Consider the following 19,699-nt stretch of genomic DNA (forward strand, 5'->3'; position numbering starts at 1 on the left):
TTTAAATAAATAGGTACATTAAATCCCTGACTAGTTTATTTATTACAGGACGCTTTAAGATCAGCTTGCTAACTAATTAGTTAAGAAACTAGATGAGTTAATTAACGTAGTGACTCATTGGAATCAAGTCACTCGGAATCTGTCTAGCTGAATTCGATACACTGAAATACTGATTGACTAAAGTAAGCTCATTATGATTAGATAGCTACATTTTATTCATATCACATAATCTGTCAGATTGAATTACTCTATTGAAATGCTTTAATTTATTAAATTCACCTTTTTCTTACTAACTTCTGCCAGGTTCAATTTTGCAAAATAATTCTTTACAATAATATCTTTAAAATGTAATTCTGGTAGACGAATTTACTATAATTTCGAATGCAGTCAGCGACGAAAATGTATTTTCAAAAATCACGTTCATCATACTGTTACTCTTGGGAAGTCTCAAACAGTGCTCCTTTTGTGAGTCTTCTCGTATTTACTGTCTTTGGGAAACTTTAGCCTTTCTTAGTCCTCGTGTATTCGTTTCCACGAAACTCTGCTCCAATATTTACGTACGCAATATTCAGCCGAAAAGTTTCTATTAACTTCTCTGATTTGAAGTTTTAACTAAGCTTCCACAATGAATGAATTGACATGTGGCTATTTCACTCTTACGAAATAATGAAGCAACGATATCGAATTGCTTTAATCCAGGTTAAAACTTTTCCATAATTATCAATCAACTTTCATAAGCCAGAAAGAGAGAGAGAAATAAAAAAAAAAGGAAGAAAGAAGTAAGGGAACTCAACTAACGAACATTTCCGCTACTGATCGATGCAACTTTTTCTTCGTTTTACAGAAAATCGACGTAGCAGAAACGTGAATATCAAACTTTCAAACTTTCAACTGCTTCTTGTCGATATTTACAACCTACAACTTGTAAAATGTGTAACGGTAAGTTGGAAATATAATACTAATTAACTGAAAAACGACAAATCTTCGATAAATGAATGAAAGTTAAACGTATTAAAAATATCAAAATATTAAATGTGTAAAAAAGCATTCTAATGAATTACTTTGTTCTAATGAATTCTAATGAATTATAGTTCTCCATAATGTTAAAATTAATTTATTGGAATCTAACTAAATCTTAAATCATACACATTGTGTACGAATATAAAGTTATTAAGAATGTTCAACTTTTGCATCAAATTTTAAAAGTACTATCCACGTATACACATTTTTATATCATTTTCCTGAAGATATGTATAAAGAAATAGATAAGATGAATTTATTCATTATTCATTTATTCATTTAATTGTTAACTTTCAATGCAATTAAATATTACACAGAGTGCGGATGTTTCTGCATTTGTACACAATTTCTCAGGTGCAAAAATGCAAGTAATGATATTCAAAAACATACAAAACATCCAAACTAAACTGCTCGTTATAAAGCGTAGTAGATGAAGCAAATTTCTGCTTGGCCATCATTTCCTCGATCCTATCCATAGAAATGTGAGCTTGCGTAAACATAGACACCAGTCTAATAGTTACACACAAACAGAAATTTACCTTTGAAAACACACAATGATCCTTGAACGAGGCAAATTTTGGCGATACACGTACGACATTAAATGTTCTGGCATTCGAGCAGGGAGAAAAAAGAAAATAGCAACGAGGGGAAGATCGCTATGAATTTGAGAAACGCGTTAACGTACTCGCGACTCTGTGGCGTGCACTGATTAACCCCAAAAGCGCTCCTTTGATCTCACCGTAGCGTGCAGGAGGAAATTAGAAACACTCCGCGAATTTACATGGGAGCTAGTTTCACGGCGTGTATACGTACATACGTATAGCAGCCAGACGGCTGTGCATGAAATCGTTCGCGACAACGAAGCCGATTCACCGGTTTGGGAGGGTGCGACTGGCCTCGGATCAAACGCGAGTAGATTTAATGACACCATCAAGGAGAAACTTTCTCTTCGAGGTATGCACGCTGTCGCGGAAACTCGCGCCGATTCAATCTTGCACGCGCGCATTGCAATTAGGGGAAAATGCGAATGTACAGAGTGAACCTTAATATTATCACCATCTTTTTTGTTCGTTCGATTTCGCACGTAATATCAAGTATTTCTTAGGCTAAGTCTAGGTGGCTAAGAAATTTTTTATTATTTTCTTATTATTATTCTATATCTAGAAATTGTACGTGATTTTATCTGACTTTTTTTTTAGAAGAATATTAGAATCATTTGTAGGATAAATTGATCAATCGTTTTCTTGTTTCTATGAGGGTACGAATATTTTGAAAAGGTAAATCAGATAATTGAATTAGTTATATGAATTTGTTTATTGTAAGGCGATGGTATGAAGAATTGTAAGGTTAAAGATAAATTTTTCGAAAGAACAAGCATTATCAGTTTCAGCAAATGAAAAAATATTTTAACAGTATGAAAAAGAATTTAGAATAAAATTGAAACAGCAAAACACGCATATTCATGATTTTGTCGTATTATTCACATGCTGGAAACATTTCTTCACGATAGGGCAACATAAGAAAGGAGGTAACGAAGTTAATAATTTAATGCAACGTATGAAAAAATGGATGGAAAAGAGACGGCGTTATTATGTTGAATTGTTGCAGTATAACTTTCTTTGATATGTAAGGCTTGTGAAGTGTGTTTCGTATACAGGCTGATTCTAGAAGGAGAACTAAGCTATAGATCTTGGTACACGAAGGTGAAAAGAATTGGAAAATAGTGGGGAAAGAATTTAAAGCGAAATGTTGCACCGTGTACTGAATTTTACCTACTCTGTATATTTTAACAATTCATACGAATGCGTGTACGAAATGTGGCTCTATTGTGTTCCAGGTAAAATCGTGTATTTTTTATAAAGAAGATAATTATTCATGTCGTGTGATACGTAAGAAAAAATTTAAGAGCTGTAATTTACTGAAAAACATATTCAACCTTTCTGAAGAATACACGTTCTAAGGAACGAAGCAGAAATTGAAAGATTAAAAAGAATTGTTAAAATCTCGTTAGAAAATTGATTAAAATGAACTGAAATAAAAATCCCAAAATTCGAAAGAAACGCGTGAAACAGCTTGCAGTTGATATAATCAGTAATCAATACTCATTTGTAGCTCAACAATAATTATCAATCTTTGAGTATTACAAATCGAATATTAAATAGCCCTAAAAAAAGTTCCAAAATTCCACGCAAAGAAGGAATTAAAATACCAATCCCGATATTAACAAATTCCTCGAAACTCGGTTAAAATTCGAAAAAATATTCCGAACTCCGAACAAAACACATAAAACAATTTGTAGCCGTAAAGTTTCTAAGATCTACTCAATATACGTTTGTAGTTGACGACAATTGTCAGTCAAATCTTAAAAATTGTCAACATTAAGAATTAAAATTAACTCATAAAGTATTTAATCATATAAAGAAGAAAAAAGCATTTAAAAATCCTCGTACTCCATTCGAACAAGAAAAAATACGATGGCAAAAAAAATGTCTTCTAAAAAATCTGTTAAATAAAATTCGATGAAAGATTTGAAATTCCGAACGAAGCACGTGAAAGAGCCTATAGCTGGAAAGAGGATGGTGACTTACGATGCCGTACACGCGTCAGTCGCGTGCATCGGTAAAGAAAGGAGTGGAGGGTGGTGAGCAACGAGCGTCGTAGGGTAGGCACACGAGCATGCTGAATACGTCGAGTTCCCCGCGATACTCTGTAATGTCATGAAGCATGTACTTACACACTACCGTAAGATTCTTGGAGACGTAGGCGGTGGTGAAAGTCGGCGCGTCCGCTGTAACTTCGCAACTGAACATACCCGAGAGAGCGAAGTCGACGTCGCGGAGCGTTACCTGGCTCTTGTTCGAGTTCTCGTGCTGAAACAGAGCAACGACCAAAGGTGTGTGCAAAGTGAATGCAAATGGATATCAACTGCGGCGACACGTGTTATCGCCCACCGCCATCGGAACATTAAAATCCCTCGCTCTCTGCGATTAACAATAACTCGATTTACCTGGACCGGTTATAACATGAATTAAACTTCCGCACCGGATGCGATTGACTGACGAATTTATTCACGCGTCTCTTCGTCGTTCGTACGGGATTCGAGCACACGGTTCATTGCCTTCTTTTCGCGGCTCACCCGGATGAAAGACATCGGTGAACGCTTTATATAACCGGTAAATTAAACTAAAATGTTGATTCGATTGACTTGTACCTTTTTTTTTTTTTTTTATTGTGCGAAGGTGTTACTTTGATACTAATTCTTCAATTTCTATGATTCTATTATTTTTGTATAATTTATGTTGGTAATTTATATTTTTATCAATGCAGGATAATATGTTTCCAAGATTTCCTTAAGACATAGATTACTTTGCGTGTATAGCGTATAATTGTCAAGCCAATTTAAACTTATAATTTGGCATAATGAAAGTGAAATATTAAAAGACGAAACGAATTGACCTTAAATCTTTTTGGTGTATTTTATTGCAGAACATTTGAAATCCGACTTTCAGAGTGTACACATCAATTCAAGAGATCTTCCATGGTACTACTGAACGTACCAACTTATGCAATACCATATATCATGTCTGTCAGGCATAAATATTGGATTTTCAGCGATTTTCTTTTCAAATTTTTCCCTGGTAAATCATTAATTTCTTACTTCTATGAATTATGTATGAAAACAGTTTTAGCTATAAATATTAGTGATAATGAAGAATTTCATACGTTCGTAAAGACCATTTACGAAGATAATTCAACTTTTCAAAACGAAAATTTTTGTCCAAGTAATTAAAGTTGTGTCGAACTAGTTTTGTTTGTCATATTTAAAATGGTATTTGTTTTTAGATTTACTGTATAATTAATGACAATAAACGAAGAGACAATAGCGTTTCACGTTACTAATATCAATTAGCAACTAAGTCTGGTCTACTGATATTGTTAATATTACGTTAATTCGGTTTTACAAATTTCTCTATTATTGAAATAATAACGTACTGTTGTACAAACTGTCAATGAGATGAAATCATATAAATCGTTATTATACGTACAAATTTATTCAGAACGATTTTTTGTTGGCGAAATTCCTGTACGAATAAACACGTATTCACTGACTATTAATACATAAATTAGTATTAATGATTATACCTCGAAACGGTTGCCGTTATTGGATGATTGGAATTCTCAAACAAAAGCGTATTATTTAAAGCGAACCACAAGCTCAATGAGAATTCAATTTGCTCGTTGCAATTTGCGTGCCGAATTAACAGTTTTGATGACGTTACTTAATCGGGGAACAATGTTCTATTATTAATTTCTTAATGCTATTGTTGTTTTTTGTGTAATACCGTATATTCTATATTTATTCTATTTTATGAGATTGAAAATTATTGACGTAATTGTGCAAACCTCAATTTTCATTTTCTAAAATTACATTTAAGGTAATATAATACCACAACGTGTTTTAGTCAGTTAAAACCACAAGTTACCTATTAACAACATGCTGTATGCATATTCCTTTGTATAATAAATCGAAGCTGAAAGCTTTTTGCTTAATATTGTAAAAATGGGAAAAACGTTCACGAATGTATAGAGAACGTGACAAGCTTTCAAGTAATATAAATTGATTATTAGATGCTGCTACACTATGATTCAATCTGATAAGGTTAAACGCATGACCCGAAAACAGTTGAACATTGTTTATTTATATTAATTGATGTTAAAGTAAAAAGTAATGTACAAAAATGATGCGGAAATCTTGAATAATAATTTTGCTTCCACACAAAAGATCTATACAAATGTTATACGTTCCTATATATAATACCTACATGTCATCTAAAAATCTAAATTAACATTAGAGGAATCTTAAAAATATAATATTACAGACTCTTTTTTCGATGAAAAATATTCCCTACGAAGAAACAATGTCTTTGTAAATTGTATAATAATTACGAAGAATAGGATTTATATGTTACTAATTTATGTTATATATATATATATATATATGTTCGAAATTTTCACATAAACTTTTGTATTCGTTAGAGTGAGGAGCTTTTACAAAAATATACTATTACCGTAATAAACTCAGGCAATGCATTATATATGTTACCTAAAATCGAACAATACCATTTCCAACGCAAAATGCATCTTACATATTTCATTTCCGAATATAAAATTTCACGACAACGATTTCACATATTTTGCCCCAATAGCGTAATAATCGATACCACTGCTCTACATATCTCAAACATCCAGATATACCCTTCGAATTTGTTACCTCTAGAGACATCTATCATATCTCAAATCATTAGATATTTCCCCTTTATAGCTACTGTGAAATACATCAACTCCTTAATAAAATTTCTATGTATAGGAATAAAACATCTATATTTGAATTTATAAGTGACGATCGTAAAATTCCATCTAATGCAAGATTATTGAATGTTATATAATTAACACCACGCGTATATATAAAATACCGTACGTATATAAATATCGTATGCTAATAAGAACATTTTATGCTCGTACTATAATTTTGTACTTTACTGAATTTTTACATCATCGTCAAACACGACTATATTTAATTTTTTTTATACGTGAATAGAATAATTTGTGAAAACATCTCTGTGCTTAAACAATCAGAAGAGAAGCAATTTCATTAAAAAAATCTGCCCTGTAGTTGCCTCCACAAAAATACGAATTTGCATAAAAATTCACTGTCTAACAATCACACAATGACAGTGAAATAAAAGGATGGCAGAAAATGTTGTCAGTAGATGTAAAAGAGTCAGGAGTTAAACATTCGTCGTGTTCCCTTATAAATACAAAGAGCAAAACGTAAATGTTCGTCAAAGGCCGTAACGCGCCAAAAGCACGGGTTCTTTTTTTCTTATTAAATGTTCCTCTGGTGATCGGGCAGCGTGAAGAGGCAACACTCGAGAAAATCGTCATCTTATCAGGAATTACCCCGCACTCGAGTAAATTGACTCGATGAAACGCGCGCGAAAGCCGAGACACCGGGAGCAAGATAGCAACGAAGGCGGGGCTGAAGCATCCCTAGGGAAAAGTGGCGGAGGATCGTTTCATCGGAAATGGGCAAAGGCAAAATATGCATAATTAGCGGAATTTAAATAACGAAGCAAGAAGACATGCCGTAGAGTGAAGGAGACAGCGGTTGAAAGAGGAAGGGACGGGACGGGAAGGTGGCTTTTAACGAGGACGAAAGAAACGAATCCGAAGAAAGAGCACAGTTTTTTCCACCATCCCCTTGTTGATTTGTGTGCGTTAGAATGCACACGACAGATGCCACGGAAAAACTGTTCATTACACAGTTTCGTGTTTCTTCTCGATGTTATTAAGCTGTTATTAGCGATCGAATATGTATAATCATTTTCTTGTGATCCGATTTTGCTTGAAGAATTTCCGAAGGAATTTTGTAGGATAAATTCTGATAAAAATTCTTAAGATAGTTCTTTATATTGGAACTGACAGAATCTTTGGTTTAAGATGGAAAAAATTAAGAAAGAGAGAACCTGTTGTTTACTAAATTTACTTGACACGAAATATGCTTTAAGTTTCTACGCTTATTCTCACTTACGTTCCTCAAGTCACTAATTCGAATAATCTTGAACCAAATTTGTATACTTTGTCATAGTTATGAAAACTTGTAATTAATTGTTTACTTTTTCTATTAAAATATGGTTATAGTATATTTATAGTACAAATACAATTTTTTATGGATGTAATTATATATCTTTATCTTTTTCTAAAACAATATGTATATTATTAATATCACGTCTTTGCTATCCAGATCTCTATCGTGATTTCTACTTATACTAAATACGAATGTGTTCCACTCTATGACAAAATGATATTTATATGCCTCCCGTATATTTGTATGCCACTGTTATTTTATTAAGTTTATGGTAGTTCTAGCTATTGCCTAAATTGTCAAAGAATAAAATGTTTTCATCGTTAAATAATATTTCACTTCCAACTGATTTCCTGAAAAATCGACTTTCCTAGTTCTGTCACTCTTTTATGAAAACCAACAATGTGATACACAAAACGATGTAACAGGTTATTGCCAGTAACATAATACCTTACGGCTTGCAGTCACATCATTCTCAAAAAGTAATCCTTCCTTTCTACAAATATTGAAACAAATCTTCCATAAAGCTATCTCAGCACACGATGCAGCCAGTAACGCGAAATGAGCGTTCACTGGCAAAACTTCGCTTCCAGTCGCAGTCACGATACATTTAAAACGTGTAAAAAACAATTTTTCCCGAACCATACGGATCCACTATGTGGCTCTATAAAAAAGAAAGAACTCGAACAAACAAATATACAAAAACAATAGACCACACATCGCTTGTTATATCAACGCTCGGACCTTTGCAAAAGAGAAAAATGGTTATCCACCTACAAAAAAAAGGAAGAAAAAACGAGAAAACAAAACCATTCGTTGCGACGACACAGTGTATAACAAGGTGAAAATTCGATGATACCGTTAACATGAACGATATTTCATGGCAGAGTGTATCGAACGATACAACCTAACGATATTTCTTCCGCATTGAACAATGTTTTTCGTTCGGTGTCGACGAGCTTTTACCAACACGTGACGCAACCATTGCACATTACTGTCGCTTAGCGGGCAACTAAGGATAGATACAGACGCGTTATAACGATAAACGCAAAAGTGGCGCTTCTATGCTCCCTGGGCTTCGTATTAGGATTCATTCATTAACTATAATATGAACCGTTTATAAACTAAAACGCTTAACTCCACTTTTTGAAATTTTACTGCCAATATAATACTTGAGTATAATACTAAAATAATACTCAAGTCTAGGATACTTCATTGACACAATGTCTTTATAATTGCATCAATTTTGTCGATATATTATTTTATGGAGTTAACCGATTCGACAAATAAGCGGCTCATGTTATACATACACAAACTGTCTTTGATTGCATACATTATTATAAGCAATAGTCGAATTTCATTACGATTCACTATAACATAACATGTCCGTAAAATATTTCTATTCAATATATTCAAAACACAAATATTCGAGAAGTTTAGTGATCTACTTTCGTTCGTTTTTTTAAGTCTACCTCAGAGTTTACTATTATTTATATCGTCTTTCTGCGATCAATGAACTTAAGAAAAAAAAAAAAAAATCACTTGTTTCTTGAGAATTGAATATTCATCGGGTATTCCTATAGAATGAAAATAGTGGAGTTGATTAGTACGACTTTCGAGAAGCTCAAATCATAGATTTACTAAGAATAATAAATTACTATTAGTATACATAGAAAAATAAAAAATAATGGTCTAAATTCAATTGATTGTTCGTTGAATCATGCAAAACATGGGAACGACAACAACCTAGGCTAGACGAGCTTGTTTTCAATTGCGTAAACGCGTGCACACATAGCGGTTTTTCTGGAAACCTATGTGGCACGGAAACGCGTGGAGATTCGCGTGGAAATGTTCGAACGATGATAAAAGCGACCTGTTTTACGGAGATTACAGCGGTCAAGGATGCTGTTAACGAGCATCGCCCGGCATCATGTGATAAAACCGCATATTTGGATCATCCCTGGCCATCCGGAATGCTAATTCTGCTTGACATTCATCGTTGTTTGTTGTTCCGACGATTGATGCGGGCACGAACGTCGCCTTTCCAAATTGCATCGCAAACAATGCATTGCTTCCAACGTTGATTCGCTTATTTTAGTTAAATCCTTTCGCGTCGAGTGTCCCTTGCGATAAGTTTTATCGAAAATTCGTTAATATGCTTTTACTTCGTTTATTTGGACAATAAGGATTAGGTTGTTTGGTGTTTTGATTCGAACGTAAATCTTTGTGTACTATATTTTTACGTTTGTGTACTGTTTTTTTATGCTTGTGTACTATGTGTTTCGAATAGCGTTAGTCTTTTTTTAGTTTGTTACTACCTTAAATAGAGTCGAAATGAAATAATCTCTGCTACGAAATCATCCAGAAATGATTTTCTTGAAATTTTACATATTTGTAAACTCCTACACGAACCATGGACTTTTCCACGCTTGAAGAAAGTGTTTAACGAAACATATCGTGTGCTACAAATTTTGATCGAAATAAAAATGTAAATATATATTTCGTGTGATAGTAAAAATTCAAATTTCCAGTAAAATATTCTTTTTAAACTTTCAACTTCAATTTTTCTGCGTGTTTCATTTTCTAATATTGTAATTTCCTCGAATAAACATATCCAAATTTCATCAGAACAGGCTATGTAAGAAATTCATTCTATCGTAAAACGCAGAGAAAACTTTTAGTTTTCGAGTTATAAAATTGAACTGAAAGTTTAGGAGGTGGATGAAATATTCAAACTAGATAAACGTTTCTGCTAGGAACTAATACTTCAATTTCATTAAAAACCCATCGTACATTATTAAATTGTTTAATCTAGACTTCTACACGTTCCTAATACTTTTACACGTGAAATTTTCATTTCATAGTTACAGTAATAACTGTATTTGCATATTAATATTCTATTTATTCATCTCATTCAATATCAAACTCTTCACAGATGTTTAGAGTTACTCGATAATAGTGACAGAAATTCATAAATATTAATAATCTAATTATTTAATGATCTTCTATATGTAAAATGCATAGTAGTTGAATAGGTGCATTAATCTTTTAATTGTTTGGCTTTATTCTCTTAAACACATGCAACCGATACTTTCACCAGCAATTAAATGGTTAATTTATTCAAATTGTTGCACACGATTGTTCTCATTTTACGATCAAAGCGATATTATGAAAGAATATAATGCTGTTCGATACAATAGAAATCATAATTTTTGAGAAAAAGAATGATCAAAGAAATAAGTTCATAAGTAAATTGCATAAATAACTTAAAATGCTACTGCATTTGCTAAAGTTGCTTAATTAAAAAAATTTTTTCACATATACCATCATGTTTATTACTCTTTTAAACAACGAAATAAATTCTGAAATTCTACTATGACATAATATTACATCATAACGCTATTATATATGAAGTAATTCGTTTTGATCGCAGTCTTCAAATTGTGGAATTAATATACGTACTATCAATAAATTTCTTCATACAATAAGAAATATATACAGAATTTTCTTATCAACAACAGATATAATTACTATAAAAGGTCCGAAATACTTTTTATTTATAAAAATACTCTCTGATAAATTTGTTTATATAATGGTAAACATATACTAAATATTCTTGGCAAAACCAAATATTAAAACACGCTATAGTTTTAACTAATTCAGATTCTATTATCTCTGTCCATAAATTGCTCTCGAGGAAATACCCTACTTCCACGGTATGATACGCGCTTACACGTAAAAGGCAGAGGAGGAAGAGAAAGAAAAGTGTATTGACACTTACGTCAACGTAAATCCCGGTAATGTTGAAGACTTTGGTAGCCGGTTCCTCGCTTGGTGTGTAACGGTAGAACTCGTGCCTGCCACGGTACCACTTGAGGGAGTAAAGAGGAGCCTCCTCGAGATCGTAATGGCAGCGCAGAATCACCTTCTGACCACGTTGCACTACCTCCGGAACTACTTCTAGGCTGACATCCCGCAGGCAGCTCGCACCTTTGTGGGAAATGAGAACAGGAACGGAGCATTAAGTCTAGTGTGCATCATTAGTCCGCTTTTACTCCTCGCGCCGGAGGTTGCACAGCACGCGTCAGCGAGAAATTGCAATTCCACCGAATGACAATTCCTCTCGCTTCCTCCGCCTAACCCATTCTGTCTTCCTCTATCTCATCCGTACACATCTACATCAACATGCTATACATACGTACATACAAACACATTCAGACAGAAGCATACAATTTTTCTTCACGTTTTTCCTGTTATTCACCCTACCACTTGAGCTACGCACTCTTACGATCAACGTACACAAGCTCACGAATGTATTCGAACACTTGTGAACGCGCCTTACGTTATAATTTATAATATATTATGTTCGATATACGAAACATTTTAAAATTTCATTAGCGCTGTTATGAGACTCGATAATCACGACTATAGTAACAAAGGTTGAAACTACAAGATATTCACTATATATTTCCTAGAGATCAGAGGAGTGTTTAAATAGTCATTTATCCAAAATATATTAATGAACCTCAATATTTAAAGCAATCATCTTTACTAATTATTATCTGCTTAAAGCGATTACTCTTGCTCTATACTACATTTTTATTAAATATATGAGTACGTTTATAGTAAATATCCTGCCATTTCTATATACATTTTCAAACTGGTTTCAAATTTAATTAATATATATAATCACAAGAAATGTTTCGTTGGAATGTTAAAAAAATGTCAACAAGTTTTACATAACACGCAAGACATGCATATAAAAATTTCCCATATTAAGTTTCCAATAGTTTCGTGAGCTAATGTACCACTTCCTTTTTGCCCCTCGTAATCTCTTTCACCAGGCTTCTTCTCTTTCTCAAACACACATATATACCTCTTCCTTTTCTGTATTTTTTCGCTGACGTTCCGTTCACTCGGATTATCGACGATTCGACCTATTAAAGCCCCGAGGAATTGAACTGTATACGTCATTCATATTAAAACAGAATCGAGCTTTTGCTTGCTTCTTGATGTCTCTGCAGGATGAGACCTCTTATTACGTGCTAGCTGCCGGCTACACGGAAGTAGGTAGACGTCGCTCGAGCCCTCGCGAATAGGGACGAAACTCCGTGGGGTGGTTTTACCCCTCAGGAAACGTGAAAAACATCCAACTGATATTTTAGCTGGCCGCATTATCTTTTCCACGGAAATCAAGCCCTGTGTACTTTCGCCACGGAAAAGGGGACACTGACGCGACCTACCTCAGGGATTAACTGGTGCATGTTGTTGCCTCGTGCTTACGTTTGCTTTGCGAACGATTGAAGAACGGTTATTAGAAAAAAGGTATATGCAAAAATATATAGTGCAAGGGAAAAATATATTTTATGGACCATCGTTAAAATTGCTAGATGTACACTATCTTAAATCTGTGAAAAATTATGAATTAGTGATTTTTCATACGAATAGTCTGGTAGTTTTATAGAACATTTTGCACAGCTTCTTATTTCGAATAATCGTTTTATGTTTCTTTTAATAGCATAGCAGTGACATGACACATTGAATTTTATACTATACTGACTATACATACCAATTCCATCGTGGGCTTAATATAAAGTTTTGAAGATACGTGCCTGTGTGCCATACTTCACATAAGTTAGAATTCATACAGCCACAACTAGTAGAAACTTTCTACTAGTAAAATAGTAAAATAGTGTAGAATATTTTTATCACGTCAATCATACAGAATTGTCTTTTAGCCAACTACCACTCTCAAGTTACATTCACTCAGCAATAATTTATGGGAAACGTTGGTAGGAAATCGAAAAAGCTTTTTTTACAAAAAGTTCCAAATGGAAAACTCGATGCTCTTCTCTGTTGATCACGTGACTAGAATGAAACACTATAAAAGTTGAAATTTCTTTCTCGAAGTAGAATAAAAGTTTTCTAACGTAACTAAAATAAACTTTAGTCCACTCTCCTACTGTTTTTTATTACGAGCTCCCAACACCGAATTCGACACGAAGAATATCTTTTCATGAGATTTTAAATTATCTATATTTGTTACCCACATCGTTATTAATTTTCCGGTAGTTTAGGTTTGCTTATTTTTTATGATTTTATACAACGGAATGTTAACGCTTGTAGAAACAATTTGTATCGCTATCCTAGTATACGACTGCTGTAAAAGTTAACTCGAAAATACAAGTTTTATCGTCTACGGGCTATCAACTGTAATTCGAAAATGTTTTGTAAAATGCATTCCTAGTACTCATGGTGGCCTCAATATGTGATACATAATATATACTGCGCACTGCTGCAATCGTGCTGCAAAATATTTCATCGATTTTGTGTCACTCGATTGCACGTCAACAAATAAATACTAACGCGCCTGGTGTTATAGAGATTTCGACAACTTTAAAGGTATGAAAAGTGTATTTCGTGTATAATCAAACTAAAAAGTGGAATTATGAACCATGGAATCAGCTTTTCATGGCAGATTCGTTTAAATTTTTCCATCATCGAAATTCTCTTATGCGAGATCACGTATTGTTACGAATAAAATGACGCGGCAGTTAAATTGGCAGATTAAATTTAGATATTATTCATACAGCATTAACAAATATTTCACCTTATATTTCTTCCTTTCTTTCTTTTATAATATTTAATTTGTTGAGAGTGATCAACGAACAGTAAGTAGGTACACAGCTATAGTATTCTACGTTTTTGAAGAAATATTTTTCATCAGATTCGACTGTTTCTTCTCATATCACACATACCAATGAGAGAGTATGTAATTAAAATTTACTTCGTGTACGCACATTTCCAGGACAGAAAAATAATGCAGAAAATTAAACGTTTCAGTTACTTTATATTATTTGTTAATTACATTGTGATTGTATATGAATCAAGATAGAAATAATTCTGTGTTATAGAATATTTAAAATTAAAAAGATTAAGGCTTATGTAATAATGAAAGGCTAGATGTATAAGAATAATATGAGAACCATAGATTGCCATTTCATTCCAGGTAATTCTGATTAGAATTATTATGTAAATATAAGTAAACAAAACTATAAAAATTAAGGGAACGTAGTTTTCCTTTATACTCTATGCTCCTATAGGCACTAATTACAGTTTTTCTGAAAATTCTTCTAGAAGAAAAAATATACATCTTACGAGAGCAGAATTAAGGCACACCACTCAATTATAAATTCGTAATTACTATTACAGAAGTAGCATATCGCTTAGAAATTTCTACATATTTCATGCACAAACATATATGAAATGCAATTTCTGATGAATTAAAATTTTATTCCAAATGATGGATGATTTTTCAATTGCCTAGATTTTCGAGATTTCTTCTATCGAGATTTCATCGATACTAATGCTTATCACGTAACATATTATTTGATTCAGAAATTTCCATTAAGTTTTATTGAGAAAAAAAAAAAAAAAAAAAAAATACAGACTCCGAAACGTATTTCGTAGGGACAGTAGAAACAGATATGAAGTAACATCTTTTAGAAATTGTTCAACGCTTAACGTTCACACACTTTCATCGGCGTTAGTGTCTAGCGACATTTGCCGCAGCAAGTATAGGGAAAATAAATGAAAATTCTTTGCGCACAAAAGCCAAAAGCTGCGAAGTTGGAGGAGCATTTCCTCCTTTCATTTCAAACTGAAAGGAATTCTAGGAAATGTAGACAGGTACCTACATGGCGCATGTTGAAAGTTTCTGGAGACTGCTTTTGAGGATTGCGATGTTCTCAATCTTCGTTTGCTTTCTCCTGGTTTCTTTTTTCTTTTTTTTTCTGGCTTATTCGATGCACAAAAAGATAGCTCGGAAACCGAATCTATTTGCAGACCACAATGTGAGATATCGATAGGTCGGTATTCATATATACATAGTACGATTCTTGCAAATTTTGGTAAAATAAGTTTGTAATTTCTATAAGAATATTGTATCAATTGATCTTATAGAAATTAATTTTTTTTGTAATGTAAATACAATTCTGTGTTTCTAGCTTCAAAATTTACTACAAATTATGTTAAATTTAGATATATTATCACTCTTAGCGCGTTTACAGTCCAAAAATATAATTTTAGTCATTTGATATTCTTAATTTTTATCATTTACTATTCTGGTTTTAATAAAATATGACAACTAGCAGTACGTATAATGGCATTCAATAAAATGCAATTAGTACAATAGTTGTTGAAGTTGTTGAAAAAAGTAAAAATATCAGATTCTTCAAAGGAGATTTAGACTGTTTAGTCAGACAGTTACTGCGATGTGATTTGTAGGCGTGTCTGGTTTGAAAGCTTATATCACATAAAAGTGTCAGAAATATCTGATAGTTTCACACATGTAACTATTAGATATAAGAGTATAGTAAATCTTCTTAACAATTTCAATAATTTATTGAGCTAAAATGGAGAGAGAAGACCATTAGTTCACACATGGAATATAAAATTAAAAACATAGAGTCTTTCTAATACAACAAAAATCTTCACATCTTTCTCAATCAGTTTTTCAATAGTAGTGTATTGTAAACGAACAAGCTATTAGAGACTATTTTTCTCCTCTGAATTCGAGAATAGTTAAACAAATTCAGTCGTAGGATTCACATTCGTTAATAGTAGTTGCCGAAAACACGGTTACCTCTCTCTTTGTTGAAGTTCCAGTGTTTCTCTAACGGACAAAGACTTCTATTTACCATTTCATTCTGATATTTCCAGCGAACAGTGCACCTGCGAACGCGCACTAAGCAAACTAAGCTTCAATTCCTGACCACGAAAGACCGCTATCAGAATTGCAGAATCCAGTTAGCTTTGCCTCTGCGTGTTCTTTTTCACCTCTCTACTGCATTGTAAACAATTTTTATTCGCTGATTTAATGCTGTTTAACATAACTAACATAAAATCGCTCGCTTACTGAAAGGATTTGTCTTTCAACGAATTATATACGAATATTCGTATTAAATGCTGTTAATAGCGAAATAGAAAGAATAAGATTTTTTAAGTATTTTTTTTTTTAAATACCCCAATTCTATATTAATTTGTAAGTAATAACTTTATGGACCTTCGCCATATATCTCTTGATTTTCTTAAAAAAATAAAATTATAACGAAGTATTATATTTTATACAACGATACTAAAATTTATAGGCTATTCTATGTAATTTATTAATCCTTATTGTGTGACAGCTCTTTATAAATCGTTAGAAGGTCTATAGAATTCAAATTACTTTGAAAATAAATCCCAATATAAATGCACCTATTATACCCTAGTCGCCGATACGAACTTATAACCCATACTTTACGCACATGATATCAATTGCTTTAATTTTTCTTATTTTAAATATCAATCAACTACATATCTATTTCGCCTTTATAGTCCACAATCGTTTCATAGAATGTGAATGCGCAATTACTTTCTACTCGATAAATATTTATCGTGTGTTTTCATTCTACTTCACATTTAAAAATCCGGATTGGAGATAATTAAAATCACGCAATTTCCAGTCTTATCTAAATTTTCAGCGTGCAGAATGGTCATTCGATGTTTCATGTGCGATAAATTTTACGTCGACCGGGCCCACAGTTCATTTCTGACATTTTCATCCAATCCGAAAGCCCCGCCACGAAACAAATCGATCAATTATAGCTTTCATTCCTTTCTTTTTTTATCACAGGATGTTCACGTTGGCGTGCTCGAGCGTCGGTTTACAACGACGATACAACCGCGAACATGGTTTACGCAAATTAAACGGCACACCAAGCTCCAAACTATAATCAGAATTGCAAAATTCCTTCCGCGGAAACAGCCAGAGAAGAATATTGCCTGGTTTTCTTCCTCCGCGATATATTTTACAAGTCTGCATGCACCTGATGCCGTAAATAAACGCGCGTATACGCCACGCCACGAGCCACGTTTTATTATGTTGTAACACGTTGAAAACGTTCGTTCCTTTATGTCGAACCCTGGAAACATCTCATCTCTTTCGAATAAAACAATGTCGATCATGGAAATATTCGTGTGGCGTGGTGTTTCTGTCGAAAAGTTAAAAGACTTTGAATTTCGATTCTACGGTCATTTCGTCCGTATTTGGATTGGAGAAGTTCTATGGTGCTATTCAAAGTGATAGAAGTCGATATTTAATTGAATTTTGTGGGATAAAATTGTATGTTTACGGATATTCAGCTTTTACCTGCGATATTAATAGCAATCAAGGGTGATATTAGTAGAATTAATCCTATATATGCGTATGATAATAATATCAAAATGTTAATATGAATAATGAACAATAAAATGGTTTCAATAGAACTGGACTCTCAAATAATCGATATTGTTTAGTTATAGTGATTATTACACTGCGTATATCTATGCGTTTATGGCAAGTATGAATGTAATGAAAGACAAGAATGTGCGCAAATGCAAAATTATATAAAATGTGGAAAGTAAATTAGTACGATATATTACATTATTGCATTTAGAGAATAAAACATTTTTTCACCGAACTTAAAATTCCTTATCTGCATCTGTAAATTTTAAATCACTCTATTAGGAAGGACATTAATCTCTCACAACTTTCTTAAACTTAAAATGTCTTCAAGTTAGAATTTCCTAATTACAATTTACATTTGATTCATTTTTCTGCTATTTCTTAGCCCGTATTTATAACATTATAGAGAGGTATCATAACATCGTATAAACAATTATTAGTTATCAACTTACCTAACTAACATCGTTTCTGTATGCCAAAATATTTACACGAATAGCTAGTCTATTTATACTTTTTACTGCATATTCTTCCGGAAATACAAAATCATACAGAAGACAAGCAAAACTAACAAAAACTTACTAACAATCCGTCCATAAATTATGGATTTTACTTCTCGGCAAAAAGATGAAAAGATAATCTTCTTTCTGCCAACCATTTTCGATCGCCAGTGATGTATCAAGCGCATTAGTACGCTTCAACCAAAGCACAAAGCAAACGCAACGCTGAGCACGATGTCGGTTTTTCTAGCTGTAATTTCGCAAAAAAATCTTTTCTATCTGCCGGTCCACGGACAGAAACCGGAAGTACGAGTGGAAGATTCGATCGTACCCAGAGGAATTCGATACTATACGAGCGGCTTATTGTCGTTCCACAGGACTGAACTTTCGACTTTGAGACTGGCGCGACGCTAGTCGCAGTGAATCAAGCGGAAGTAACAAACAGATTTAGCATCGTGGCCCCATATTGGCTAGCACATGTTGAAAAAGCACGGTTTTTCGTGTATGTCACAAACACTGGCGCACAAGGGACAAGTTAACGAATTCCTTGAGTTATTACGGGAAGTTTGGCGGTTCGATCGAAAGGGGCCAACAATGGCCGTGCCGCGACGCCATCGCGATTTTTCACGTGTACACGTTTCCGCGCTGAGGAACTCGCCGACTCCACCCGACGATTCCATAATCGCCAACAAAACAGACGACAGTTTTTTATACGGCAAGATGTATCATATTGTTTCGAGAGAAAACTTCTGTACACGTAGTAGAGTTTTAGCACCCTGCGCAAGTGTCAGATTGGATGGGGAAAGTTTGAACCTCCGGCTGTGTTGCGTTGATCGCGTTACGAATAGAAGCGTAATACGTAAGAAGAAACGAACTAGCTATTTGTTAAATCGGCTAACTTCACAGAACAGAAAGTAGAAGAAATTGATGAAATTATATTACGAGCATTATGTTTCAATACTTTGGTGTATGAGAGGCATTTTATATGATACGTGCATTATTAGTTTATTTTATACGTAATGTATGAACTGTGAAGGATTGTGTATTTATGAAAGAATATACCAAATGTTTTGAAATATACAAAAATATACGTATAAAATACCTAAAGTGATGTACCTAATGTATATATTACAAATGTTTGTATTCACATTTTTCTTATATATAATAGTATATATTTGTACTTTTAAATCTCCTTTAATATCTTAAATAATCGCAGTCTACTGTTATAATATTTAATATGTAAAATAAGCTTTCATTTCAGATTCCATT

General features: G+C 33.3%; 1 protein-coding gene across 2 annotated transcripts in view; it reads right to left on the reverse strand.

Annotated features, from left to right (window-relative positions):
* The window catches only part of LOC139987773 (uncharacterized), a 209,141-nt gene that overhangs the window by 93,965 nt on the left and 95,477 nt on the right, over positions 1 to 19,699 (reverse strand). For both annotated transcript variants that reach the window (XM_072004401.1, XM_072004400.1), the window contains exons 2-3: positions 11,448 to 11,656; positions 3,755 to 3,890 (exon numbers count right to left, since the gene is read on the reverse strand). In XM_072004401.1, the coding sequence (XP_071860502.1) occupies positions 3,755 to 3,890; positions 11,448 to 11,656 (345 nt within the window). The remainder of the gene's footprint in view (positions 1 to 3,754; positions 3,891 to 11,447; positions 11,657 to 19,699) is intronic.

This window comes from Bombus fervidus, chromosome 5 (genome assembly GCF_041682495.2).
Source record: "Bombus fervidus isolate BK054 chromosome 5, iyBomFerv1, whole genome shotgun sequence".
NCBI classification, from domain to species: Eukaryota; Metazoa; Arthropoda; class Insecta; order Hymenoptera; family Apidae; genus Bombus; species Bombus fervidus.